General features: G+C 39.4%; 1 protein-coding gene across 1 annotated transcript; it reads left to right on the plus strand.

Moving 5' to 3' along the window:
* The first annotated feature begins 15 nt into the window (after positions 1 to 15).
* LOC127353659 (tyrosine-protein kinase CSK) lies at positions 16 to 13,763 on the plus strand. The gene is made up of 13 exons (XM_051383099.1): positions 16 to 487; positions 6,817 to 6,911; positions 7,028 to 7,141; positions 7,276 to 7,388; positions 9,173 to 9,392; positions 10,426 to 10,519; positions 10,642 to 10,707; positions 11,169 to 11,268; positions 11,370 to 11,460; positions 11,552 to 11,625; positions 12,111 to 12,306; positions 12,395 to 12,481; positions 12,714 to 13,763. Exons 2-13 carry the CDS (start codon positions 6,897 to 6,899, stop codon positions 12,897 to 12,899), a joined length of 1,356 nt encoding a protein of 451 aa, XP_051239059.1. The 5' UTR covers positions 16 to 487; positions 6,817 to 6,896; the 3' UTR covers positions 12,900 to 13,763.
* Positions 13,764 to 13,808: the final 45 nt, after the last annotated feature.

Consider the following 13,808-nt stretch of genomic DNA (forward strand, 5'->3'; position numbering starts at 1 on the left):
AAAGAAACTTGAATGTTTGTGACGGAGTAAAGGAGTGGGGCAGTGTGAAGGAGACGCAAATTAGTTAGCAGTTATTTTAAACGCTGCACTTTTCTATCCAGTTGACTTCTGCCGGGTTGTTTTCTTTTCCCTGACTCACTTCTCTCTTTCCGTCGAGCCCGCAGTGATAAGTTTGTAGAAAAAGTACATTTTTTTTATTTTTATCATCACATAAGGCTGATTTTATTTATTGTTTTTCTCAAAGGATGTTGACAGGAGACGCACAGGCAGCAGTCTCGGCTGGTTTTATTGAGCTACTTTTGGACTGCTGAAGTTTCGTGTCACCTGAGAGAGAAGTCACTTCCTCATTGATGCGTTTTTAACCTCAACTGTCGGTTGTTTATTTCGTGAATGGGAGTTTTTTTGTCCGCTGTCGCTCAGATGAAAAAGGACGTCGGGAAGTAGCCGAATCACCTGTTTTATTGTCTCGTTTTCTGCCTGCAAACAGGTAAGAGTTTTATTGTGAGCCCGCAGCCTTTGGTTGTTGTTATGTTGTGTTATATATGTTTTCTAGAGTAAAGCTAATGAGCTGTAGGGCCTATCAGCTGGTGCACTTACATTAATGTAACACTGACAGCTCTGATCATGTTGCTTATCAGAGAGCATTGGGCTACACAATAAAGCTTTTATCTACAGCCCTATTTCCATTTATGTAATGCACGCAGCTCAAAGTGCTTTACAGTAAAACAAAAATAGACTTGATAACTGTGTGCTTTCGAGACAGACTTAACCTTTTTAACATCCTCCGCCTCCAAATTTCTGCATTTCCTCTGACTCCTGGGGTGCAGCGGTTGCATCATGCAGCTGTCTTTCACAACCTGGTAGATAATATGGATAGGTAAATGGTCATCATACTTTGCTGACTCAAGATGGTGAGCATGCATCCAACCTGTCAGAGTCTTGGCTCTTTGAGTCGTTATTTTTGAAGGCTGGCTGCAATTTGCGGAAATGTGTGACTCTCAAAGGGTGATTATTAAATGGCAATGACACGCAGTTAGATTTTTGCTTTTTTCCCCCTCATCAGCCAGTCATCCATAGGAAACAATTAATCACTTTTTTTTTTATTTGAAAAGCCCCCAATGCATTTCATAGCAAGTGCCAAACAGAAAACAAAAAGTTCACTACAAGCAGAATTTGTCGGAGAGAGGAACTGGGGACCTCTCGGGTCTGTTTCAGGGTGATGTCGCTCTGGCTGAGACAGGAATTCCCTCAAAGGTCAGCACCTTAGTAAAAAAAGGACTGAAGCCAGTCTGATGCTGCAACAGCCTGAGAGCCTGGAGAGGAGAGGATTCTTCTTCTTAGAGTGTGACAAAACTGTAAAGAAGGATCGAACTGGTGAAACGAGATGAAGAGAGCTCATGAAACCACAGCAAAGCATAGCTGCTACCCTGTAATGTGTTCTGCACGGCTGCATCAGCAGAGCAGCCTTGCACTGCATGGTGTGCACAGCACGGAAGTGTCCGTCCACTTGCTCAGGGAAGGCAACATTGCCTTGCATGGTATTTTCAATGAGTCTGCTTTGTAAAATGATAAGTTACCCAAAGTGTCGTGAGTGTCAAGACCGCCATTGTTCTGTTTGAACTTTGGATAGTAAAATGCAAAGTGCACTAATTTCTGGATATCAAATTAAGGGGAATTTCCCCAACTAGCAATCATTGATTTGTCCTCTTCCTGTTACTCTGAAACAACCTTGTTTTTATTATTACGTTTTGTGTTTATTTATGATAAACTGCCATTTGCTTTCATGCCTTGTATTACAGAGGCTCACAGTCAAAACTGACAGTCATTAAAGTGATACAATGACGGCCTGTACTGCAGGGCCTACCACTGGACTCTACTTCCTCTCTTACATCCTACAAACAGTTGTTTCACTGAGCAGCGCTGCTCCACCAGAATCCAGCTGTTGTCCCAGAGGCAGAGGTGATTTCCTCCTCTGAGGCTCCTCAAGAACATCTGTAGCACGTCAGACCCGGCTGGGTGAACTGTTGGCATGTGCTCTTCTATATTTCTGTGCGTTATCTCGTTTCTCACCACTCGGTGTGTTGGTCTGTGTGTACCTGCCAGATAAAAGCTCAGTGGATATGGACAGAAATCATTGTTTCCTTCTGTCTGCACTTGGCCCTGCCACCCTGCTGCTGTAATGGTGATGATAACAGGGCAGTGGCATCAAAGCAGCCGCAGAGCATCCTCAGGCTGGAGGGTCAGGATGAGGGGCAGATTACCCAGGGCCTCCTGCTGCACATAGAAGAGGGATGCACATGGCTGCACAGACATGATGCTCATTGGGAAGGTCTTACTACCAGTTGTGGAAGAAGGATTCAGATCCTTTAGTAAAGTAAAGGTACAAATACATTCATGTAAAAATACTTATATACAAATAAAAGCTCTGCATTCAAAATTGTACTTAGGTAAAAGCACAAAAGTATTATCAGCAAAATACAGATAACACTAAAATATCAAAAGTAAAAGTACTTGTTACATAGATAAATGGCCCCTGAAACCGATATTATTAAATATTACAATATTACTCTAAGCAGCATTTTACTGTGTAGCTTGTGGAGGTCGTGCTAGTTTAGACTGACTATTGGGTCAGGCCCCTTTGAAAAGTCACAAGATAAATGTGAGGGGTTGCGAGGTGATTAGTGCAGCATGGGGGATGGAAAAAAAAACTGATACACAAATTCTTATTAATTGTTTGGTCTTTTCTATGATCTTTGTGGGAGAATGAAACAACTCATAGACATCTGAAATCTGACCATAAGCCCTAAGAAGATACTGCTTCATTGTAAGGAGTCACAAGCCAAAAAGAATTTGATTTATTCTTTAACAATTAATTTAATTTAATTAAGTTTTATTTTTTTAATGTAAAATGTTACATATAGTGGAGTAAAAAGTAAAATATTTGCCATTTAAATGTAGTGGAGTAAAATTACAAAGTAGTGAAAAATGGAAATATTAAAGTAATGTACTGTAAGTACCTGTGCATAATTATGTTAATGAGTGACACATTTGCAAATCTATTTACAGCACCTTAATATCACAACAGCTTTTGCAACAACCACATGATCAGCATTTTCTTGTTCACCTCAGGTTTTGTCTGCAGATAGATGAGGGAGTGGCAGATTTAAACAAGGCCGAAGAAGATATTCCTACATTCCTGTCCTGTCTTGCTTTGTGCAGTCAGGCTACCACTGATTTGTACAGTTCAGGCCATGACTGACTTGCATAAGACAAGACTCAAATGTTGGTCAACCGGTTTGAACAGTACGATTGTTGTGGGTGCCAGGAATACGCAAAATTGGACTGTATAGCTATATGAGTTATTTAAAGAGATTCCACCTCTATTTATTAGTTACTTGTTAAATATTTGGTTTCAGTCTCTCACTGAGTTTGATGGCTTCTTTTTGCTTTTAGAACCTCATGTCATGCATTGCTTCTCGGGTCATAAACAACATCTCTCAATCGGATATACTAATGATTTGCTTCAGTTGCTCTGTCATGGCGTGTTGGGGGAATTGTGAGGTTTTCTTTTTCTATGAATAAGTAAAGCAGAATTACGATGATAACAGAGCAGTAGACACAAGTTGATTGTACTCGCTGAATAAAATGTGAAATACAAGTCATGTCTCCGGACCTGCAGCATTGCTGCCCTTAAAGCTACTGGCCGGACAGACTGATGATGATTGACTTCTCAAGCCCAGGAGTCAGTAGAAACTTGACCGAGTCACAATGACAGCCTTGTCCGCTTGCTGAAATGAGCAAGCTGTGGTTCCATGTAGAGCTCTCTGGAAATGGCAATGTGACACCATGACAGACTGAGTTCTGTCCCATTCAATCAGCTGTTGGTGGCCTGCTGCTGAGATGCATTCACTGTCCCAAAAGAGATGAATTAAAAAGTGCTGTTGTGTGTCGGCCTTGGCCCCGTTCATCCATTCCTCACTCAGTGAGATCACTTTGCTCCCTCACAAGACTTTGCCCAGACATATTCTTTTGCAATCAATAAACTCGGATAGCTTTGCTATTTTCAGAACATCATGAGCATGACTTCCTCCTTCAAGTTATAACTCATACTGGGATTTTAGTTAAAGATCGGAATTCCGACTTACATTAGATGAGGGTTTTTAGCCACCGTCGCAATGTGGCCTTAGGTATAGGGTTTAAAACAAATATTGTTTCAGGATATTTTATTTTGTGTTATTGTATTAATTCTCAAAAACACAGTATCAGTTATGTTATTTATACCCCCAACTGCTAGATAGCAGCATTGATAAGTACAAATGCAGATCCCATTGCTATGATTGCTTTTTGTACTCTGATTGTATATATATGGTGGTGTGTTCTTTGTGCTATGACAGTTTTTCTTAAACGTGTTTATTTAAATTGCAATATATCGTAATATATTGAATCGTAACGCCTGTATTGTGATAGGTATCACATCGCTACATTCTTAGCAATACACAGCCCTAGTCGACCCACCACCATGGTCCAGACTGAAAAAGCCATTACATTTTGTACAGACATTCATGGTCCGCAAGGGATGAATCCTACTGACCTTGGTGATCCCCTGACCCAACTTCTAGTGCCACTAGGAGGTTGACATTTTTGATCCAGAGTGAAATGTCTTAACCAGACACTGGTCTTGGTAAACTTTTGTGGTCCTCTCCCTCTGATTTTTTATCAGTAGTGGAAGTATTACATAAAAGCAATACCACAATTTAAAAATACTCAGTTACAAGTAAAATTCATTCATTCATTCATTCATAAGTATTATCAAGAAAGTGTACTTAAAGTATAAAAGTACTCACCATGCAGATGAAATAGGCTCTGTCGTTGTTACATTATTACATGTTATACTATTATATTATTATTGATTAAGTAACATGTACGCTGTATTTTTATGTTGTAGCTGGCTGCCGTAGAGCTAATTTTACTCGATTTTTATTCTTTTGGGTGGTTTAACCTACCGTTTAACACTGCATTGATTTTACATGGTAGTAAGTAAAAAGTATAAAGTAGCATAACATTTAAATAATACTAAATAAAGTAGAGCACAAATAAGTCAGAATTGTACTTGAGTAAATGCACGTTTCCACCGCTGCTTTTTATCTAGTACAGTGGTTTCCAGCTTGGGAGGGGTTGTAAGAAGCATCTGAGCTGATTCAAGAGATCGGACAGAATGCAAAAATATGTTTTTCTACTACTTCATGTTTATACTTTCTTCTTACTTTTCTCTAATATTTCCCTTTTTTCTTGTGAAAAACTGAGAACGTTTAGACTTCCAGGCCTCTTACAATATGTTTAGTTGAGGCAGTTTGAGAAGTGAAAGGCACTTTTGTTGAACTACTTATGACGCATGACCGTTACACCTCTGATTAGGGGTCACCTGGGGTTGGCGTGGTTTTCTTCAGAATGGGTTACATTATTTCTTCCTCTAGATGTGTAATATAGAAAGAATGGGCTGAGATGAGCAGAGGCAAAGTAGGGGTGTCCTTGCTGGCTTGATGGGCGTGGGAAATGTGTCTGGATAGTTCTGTCCCCCGATACAGAAAGACAGCTGCAGTACTCCATTGGGGACGACATCCACCACATCCTCATCATACTGAGTGATGACAGTCCTCTCTGGGACGCATGAGAGTTTTTATTCTCCCATTTGGTGTCTGTGTTTTTTTCTAAATGTGTGCCATGTCAGATTATGTTTTCGTAGGAAAGAAATATGCTTTTAAAAGGAAGAGTTTGGAGAGTGATACCAGCAAAGTATCTATTGTATCATTCATCTTTCTAAAAACCCCACCCTAATGTTGGAGTATTCTAAATCTGTGCTCTCATACAGGAAGTCGATGTCGTAGTAATGGACGTGTCAGAGGATGTGACCTCATGTAAAGTGACAGATCTATTGGAGCCAGGATTTTCCCTGAGCTCTGACCATTGGGCCCCGCTACTTCTCTTCTTCTTGTATCAGTTCCCATGTGTCAGTCCATGGGAACTGGTACAGGAAGAGGGGAAATGGGGTTTTGAGGAGAGGAGAGCGAGGGGAGGATATTGAGCATGACTTAATCCATAGCCCATCATTTCACTGTAACACCTCTGCTCTAATTTGTTGTGCGTGTATCATGGAAACACTGCCCAGAGTGACTCACGGCTAAGGCTACAGTCACAGTGGCTGCTTTATTGATGTAAAGAAATGCTGGGCTGGATGAGTCCCTCAGGCCTGGTCAGATCTCACCACAAGTTTGCATTCCAGCATTGAGGAGAGCTATCTTAATTCATACAAGGCCCAGTCATTGGGGTTTAGCTGGAAAAACCAGTGTGTGTCCATTTTTGGTCAACGCGAACCGGGTTACCATATAGAATACAAAGTGCAAAGGTTTATGCTTTTTATTCATCAGAGTAGAATATTAGTGTCCAAAATATCTGTCGTAATATATTTCTGAGTTTTTAATTTGTCTTATTTGTCCATCAACAAGTTGAAACTTCATGTACTTAGTATTACCCTGCGTCATGGAAACATTCTGCCCCAGTTGTGAAAGTGTGATTTAAAAAAAGAAGACTTGTTAGTTCTGCTTTCTGTATTAGCAAGTTATTTTTACTGACACTGTCTGATCCGATGCTACTGTAGTGCGTTCTGATAATAGCTGACTTGTTCACTAAGAATTCTCATGTGCCCCTGCACAGCAAAACCACGAATCCACAGTCTTCTGTCCAGAATGTATTTGTGGTGAAGTGAATATCACAGAAGCGGGGGCGTCAGTACTGACTAAATTCTCTTTCTCCTCATAGGTACTGTAGGTGTGTGTGTGTTTACCAGCTCTAATGATAGCAGCCAGAAAACATCTGTGAGAGGATTTAACCGCCTCACCATGACAGAGGTCCAGGTAAGATAACCCTCTGGAGTACAAACAGTGGTGCACGTTTAAACTCCAACGAGACATGTCTGATGAGTAATTTGTTAATCTGTTCACTGATTAGTGATCTGCCCATGTTCCCATAGACTCCATGGCCACAGGGCACAGAGTGTGTGGCCAGGTACAACTTCAAAGGCACATCAGAACAGGACCTGCCTTTTAACAAAGGGGATGTGTTGACTATTATTGTCGTCACAAAGGTAACGTTTCATAAGCTACATTTCTGGCCTAGTTTATGTTCCTATGAAGATGGAGTCTGACTTGTGGTGCAGTATGTGATGATACTGTGACTGATACAAAACAGTTTCACAATTTCTGTCATTTTCTGTTGCAGGATCCAAACTGGTACAAAGCAAAAAATTCTGCAGGTCGCGAGGGAACAATTCCAGCCAACTATGTTCAGAAAAGGGAAGGTGTGAAATCTGGAGGCAAGCTGAGTCTAATGCCGTGAGTATACAGTTATCGTGCTTTAATTAGTTCTGATGCTGTTAACCTTTCACTTTAAAACAGGATTAGGTTTATGTATCTGCTGTCTATATCTCAACGTTTGCCCCCCCTACCAGCTTTATGTTTTGTCTGCAGCAATGGCTAAAATAGCTCGACTGTGCCCTCTTCCTATGGCTCTGTGGTTGCTGTAGGCAGATAGCCTATTTGTTGAGGCAGTGTCGCTGTACTTATGTGAATGGAGACCACAGTTGGGTCGGGCTGTGTTGTAATTGCAGTGCACTTGTGTCTGTTTCCAGCTCAGCTTTTTGTGAGCAATTTCCTGTTGTTTCTTTTCTATCTCAATTTCAAGTAATCTCAAAAATCTCCCTGTTCGACCACATGATGGGTTTCAGTGTGCATGCATGTGCTCGTGTATGAATGACAATGGTTTATTTATAGAGCTCTTGATCACAAAACTATAACATGTATGGCTTAATGTAGACATACCCACTTAGACTAACAACCAGTGTCCAAAGGAATTCAAAGAAAGGTAAAAGAAAACATAATGGACAAAATATAGCCATTAGGACACTACCATATATGAGCTACCCATAATTGACCATAAATCCTCAGCTGGTATGTGTATGTATGTTCATAGTGTTGCCGAGCATCCATTCTCTGGTACAGAAACACCTAGTTTTCAGCTAAACTAACAAATAATGTTAACAGAACAAACACAAGTTGAGGAACTGATCTTATCATTTTTCAATACTTCCACTTGTCATTATTGTGAATATTGCCTGTAATGAATGTCAGAGTTGAACGGCAAAGTGGATCTAGGGGGCCACTGAGTGGAGGCAGTGTTGTGCCTATAAATACAGAACAGAAAGGAAAATCCTCTTCCTACAAGTCAGAGCGAAGTTGCTTCTGTTTCAGTCAAAACAACCTAACAAGGCGTTCTTTGTCATATTTAAATGTAATTTCATGGAGCCATATGCAAATGAATTTACTGTATATTCTGTGATCCGCTCATAATAAAACTGGTCACAGTACATATGCAAATTACTGTAATCTATACGTCGCTCAATACCTCCTCTACAGAACAGTGTTTGTGTTATGTGGGGGGGGGATCTATTATTAAAATATAAAATATATTATATATTAATATTATATATTATATAAAATTATATATATATATTATAATTCCTCTCAACTTATCCAATAGAATTCAAAATTAGTCCACAGAAAACATATATATATATATATAAATAATATTGACTACACAACTACAGAAAAAATTAGAAACATGAATCTCATAAGTACAAACCAGTGAAATATTACAATGAAACCAACATCTATAGTCATTTTGAATTTTGACGTTAACTGTAGAAAACATTCATTCTCAAAATGACAATCCAGCACATAGAACAACTAGCAAGAACAGAAACATTTGAAGATAATGTAAAGGTCACTGCTGTCGCCACCTTTTTGCACTCAGGGAGCACATGAGCCAGTTTCCAAATGTGAGGCCTTGTTCAAATGTCACGGAAAAGTAAAATATATATGTAATAATAGTGCTTCTTACATATGAAGTATTTTTGGTGCATTACAACATAAAAACAGGAAAGAGACAACACGTGTAAAATGAAAATGCAAAATAAAACCAAACCAAAAAAAAATAAGTGACTGGATTGGTGTGAAAGCCGATACTATACAGGTCTTGTTAATTAACAGTGAATGAGATTAGTGTGGGTGACAGAGTTGTACAGGATGCACCGTTAACTCTCTGGTTCTTTCACTTCCAGATGGTTTCACGGGAAGATAACGCGGGACCAAGCAGAGCGGTTGCTTTACCCTCCTGAAACGGGCCTGTTCTTGGTGCGAGAGAGCACAAACTTCCCCGGCGACTACACTCTGTGTGTGAGCTGTGATGGCAAGGTGGAGCACTACCGCATCATCTACCACAACGGCCAGCTCACTATTGATAACGAGGGGTACTTTGAAAACCTCATGCAACTGGTTGAGGTATTACATAAATTTATAAATACAACAAGGTGTTTTCTAGTGTTTGCTCTGGTGCTATAAAGAGCTGCCGTCTACTGTATGTGTGTTGCGTTTTCCTGTTTTAGAGTGCCCGCGTCTGTGCTACCACATAGACCACATACAGTTCCTGGAACAAATGAACAGGAAGTGTCAAAGAGGAAGAGTGAACAGTATGCAGAGGTTCACAGTACCTCAAAGATACCAGTCTTTTACTCTCAAACTTCTTTTCCTGTGTGACACGCTTATTTTAAATAGAAGCTTACTATTTATTCTACAGAGTCAAATAGACGATTAGGAGGAATAAAGTTCAGTATGACCTATTTAAGAGAAAGCCTTGTCAGTCGTCCATCATATCTTTTGCTAATTTGACTATACACCCCTCTATCGGCCATTTTGAAGCACTGCTCAGAATTGTATTGCTTCTGAACTTTAATGCTCGTATTGTTTGTCATATATATTTTTATTGAAGCCCTGTTAATGTTCAGACAGTTGGTACAGTTGTATGCTTACATTTCCCACAGAATAACGGGAGTACAACAGGAAACAGAACAACCGAGAAGTTAGTATGGTGAAGAGTTCACAAGCTGACAAAACAGCAGAAAATCAGAAGTAGATACAGAGGAGAGGGAAAAAAATGTCAACCTATAGTTGTACCCGTCAGCCACTGTCCAGGTGGAGGGTCCCTGACAATCATTTAGCCAATGATGTTGTGAAGGTGGTTTTAGTGTTTCCAAGGGCTCTTTTATAAGCAGTAGTGTATTGTTGCTTGGAGAAGTGGGTATACTCTTCATTTATGCCCCCAGTGTTCTTTTAAAGCGGCCCATCCAGGAAAGCATTGATGTCCTGTGTTTTAAACAGTAGGGATGTAGAAGTGGGTGTACGTATATCTGCGTATACCCTGCACTATACCACTGTTTATAAGGGTATATACAGCCTTTGGGGAGCCCTTAACATGGTGTTTCCTCTTTGTTTTCATGTTGCTTTTGTTTATCTTCTGGTTGTGCTTTGTTTGTAGCACTACACCAAAGATGCCGATGGCCTGTGCACCAAACTTATAAAGCCAAAGCTGGAGGAGGGGACAGTGGCTGCCCAGGATGAGTTTTCCAGGAGTAAGTCTCAGTTTGTTTGTTTCCTTTACAATTATTTATGCAACTACATCATTGTAGCCTTTTAAGAAGTGAGCCTGGGAGCCTGTAATGATTCAGCTTTTTCCTCTTTAAATGGCCAACAGGTGGTTGGTCGATGAGCAGAAAGGACCTCAAGTTGCAGCAGGTTATTGGAAAAGGGGAGTTTGGTGGTAAGTAGCTTCACGTTCACATAGAAACCTTTAAGTTTACACTGCATAGTACAAGTGACATCATTTTATTTTATTGATTACGTGTGCAATAATACAGATATGTATTACGAACATGTAAATAAAAATGGAACATGACTGATTTTACTTTAAAAAGCACACCTTGTAAACAAGTATAGGTAAAAACTTACATACTTAGTCAATAACTTTTAACAATGAAAAATATTTCCTTATGTCCTGTATGGTTTAAGTGCAGGTTTTTGTTGTTGCTGTTGTACCAGCGAATAACGAGCTAAATGTTAAAAAGTTAAAAGAATCTTAACAGGACGGGCTAGTATTCAAATTCTTTCCAGATATTACAAAGTAACCATTAATGTGTTATTCCTGTTACATGTATGTCTATTTTCAGCTCAGTGTCAAATAAATGGGAATTCCCCTGATCGCATTGTTTGTGTTCATTCCAGATGTTATGGTTGGGGACTATAGAGGGACTAAAGTAGCTGTGAAGTGCATAAAAAATGATGCTACAGCACAGGCCTTTATTGCAGAGGCTTCTGTCATGACGTAAGGAAAATTACACAACTTTTTTTTTTTTTTAATAAACATGAATAAACAAGTAACATGTAAACCAAATAACATGTCTCTGCGCTCCTCTCCTTCTTCAGGCAACTACGGCACGATAACCTGGTGCAGCTTCTTGGTGTGATTGTAGAGGAGAATGGGAGTCTGTTTATAGTTACTGAGTACATGGCCAAGGTAGGTTGCAGACTGTCTGTCGGATCATTTTGTCAACATCCCAGAGTACTGTTGTAAAGATGTCACATGTTTGTCTGTTTGTTTGCTTTAGGGGTGTTTGGTTGACTACTTACGTTCGAGAGGCCGGACAGTACTTGGTGGAGAAGCTCTCCTTAATTTTACACTGTGCGTATGACTGCAGTTGTCTTTTAATACAGTATCTGTATTTATTATGTATTAAAGGTAGACTGTGGAGTTTTGTGTGTCCATATACTTAATGTGTTTGTAAATTAAACTTGCACATACTGTAGGTCTGTCTTAAAAATGGACCAAACATACACAAACAGCTACAGTATCTCTCAGTTTCATGCAATTCCACATATTGGCAATCGGTGATGGTTATGAACTGTAAAAGGCCGCAAACAGTAACAGAACAAATCAGCATTGCGAATTTGCAAAGTTGGAGATGCATTAAGCCTGTTTGTCAGGTCTTATGGGTAAACGCATTGTAGTTGAGACACACAAAACCATCCACAGTATACCCTGTAAGATTGCCCATGTTCTGTTGGATCACTAGGACATTTGTACTGCATGTTTTTGACCCGAAGAATTAAGAGTTTAAAGAGAGATTCCCTTAAGATTTTTAACTTTCTTTTCTCGTTCTTTTACAGAGACGTATGTGAAGCTATGGCGTACCTGGAGGCCAATAACTTTGTCCACCGAGACTTAGCAGCCCGCAACGTTCTTGTGTCAGAAGACAACAAGGCCAAAGTCAGTGACTTTGGTCTGACCAAGGAGGCCTCCTCTACTCAGGATACCGCTAAACTGCCTGTAAAGTGGACATCACCAGAGGCCCTGAGAGAAAAGGTACACTGTTGTTTGCAAGGACTTCTACCATGTCGAGTAGTGTGCTGGAAATAAACTTCTACCTGTATGTTTTTCTCTTAATCCGTAGAAATTTTCCACCAAATCAGACGTTTGGAGCTACGGTATTTTGCTTTGGGAGATTTACTCTTTTGGCCGAGTGCCTTACCCAAGAATTGTAAGTATCAGTATCTTTTTGGAAAGAGAAATACAGATAGATTGTCTAGACTATTATATCTATTGCAGTAATACTTGAGAATGTATGATTTATCTGCTTAAATTGTACAATACATAGAATTAAGTAATGGGTTATTTTTAAAAAAGACAAAAATTCAAATATTGATGAAAAAGTACTGTATATATTCTTTAATGCATTCTCTTTCTACCAACAACTCTCATCCATTCTCTAGCCATTAAAAGACGTCGTGCCTCGAGTGGAGAAGGGATACAAGATGGATTGTCCAGATGGCTGTCCTGAAGTGGTGTATAACATCATGAAACAGTGCTGGAACCTGGATCCTGCTGCTCGACCAACCTTTCAGATGTTGATGGAGTGGCTACAACATATCAGCCAAGGGATGGGAAAAAAACAATGAGAGACCTGACAGAACAGACACAAAAAGTGACTCTTCTCTTCCTTCATTTTGACCACTTGGACCGTAACATGGGTTTGTTTCACACATTATCTGTCTAAGTTTATGTTCCTGACCACCATCCCTCACCTGTTCAAAATGCAGTAACTCTTAATTACTGGCTCAGTCACTCTAGTAAGTCTTTCTGTGCTCAGTTATCAAGAGTGAATTATTAACTGTCATATCAGTGAGTCTTTCCTTAGAACACAGTGCTGCCTCAGAGCCACAGTGCCTTGACCAGTTTTTTTTTAATGTATTTTATGTCCTGTATGTTGATATACTTGGTCACATTGATGGCATCATTTCATTTTTATGAACAGTTAGACAGTTCATTGTTTGACTACAGCGACTGAATCCATTGTATCCGTTGAAAGAGGAAAGACAATTCAAGTAGGAATACAACTTCGATATGTCATTACATGCTGTATTATCTTTGACCATGTCCAGGTACATCATTTTTGCATGAATGTTGAATTATTTTGTTAAAAGGACTAAGTTAAAAAAATAACTATAATTATGCAGCTTTATTTTTTAAATTGTTATGTGATTTTAAATATGTCATGGCTACTTTTGGATCCCTGTGTAAGTCAAAAAAGGAAGCACAAGGTTGGATAAATGTCACCTTTACTACTGATGTAACAACATCATGCAGCTCAGTCATGTAGGAATCATTCCCATGTACAGAATCTTCCATCCGTCATCAATAAATGTTTTATTTTGGGAATCTTTGGATTTAACCAAATTGTCGGGCTCTTGTATGTAATGAGAAATTGAGAATGTTAATAATTTTACTGTGCTGCCATTTTGACCAATAAAAAAACAAAAACATTTTGAAATTGTTTTTGTAATAGTGAGAAACTTTTTAACAAGCCC

This window comes from Dicentrarchus labrax, unplaced genomic scaffold (assembly GCF_905237075.1).
Source record: "Dicentrarchus labrax unplaced genomic scaffold, dlabrax2021, whole genome shotgun sequence".
Taxonomy (NCBI): Eukaryota; Metazoa; Chordata; class Actinopteri; family Moronidae; genus Dicentrarchus; species Dicentrarchus labrax.

Excerpts from the sequence above, each read along its gene's own strand:
- LOC127353659 (XM_051383099.1), top strand. Across the intron at positions 9,393-10,425 it reads ACCTCATGCAACTGGTTGAG|CACTACACCAAAGATGCCGA; the intron begins GTATTACATAAA and ends CTTTGTTTGTAG. Across the intron at positions 10,520-10,641 it reads CCAGGATGAGTTTTCCAGGA|GTGGTTGGTCGATGAGCAGA; the intron begins GTAAGTCTCAGT and ends AATGGCCAACAG.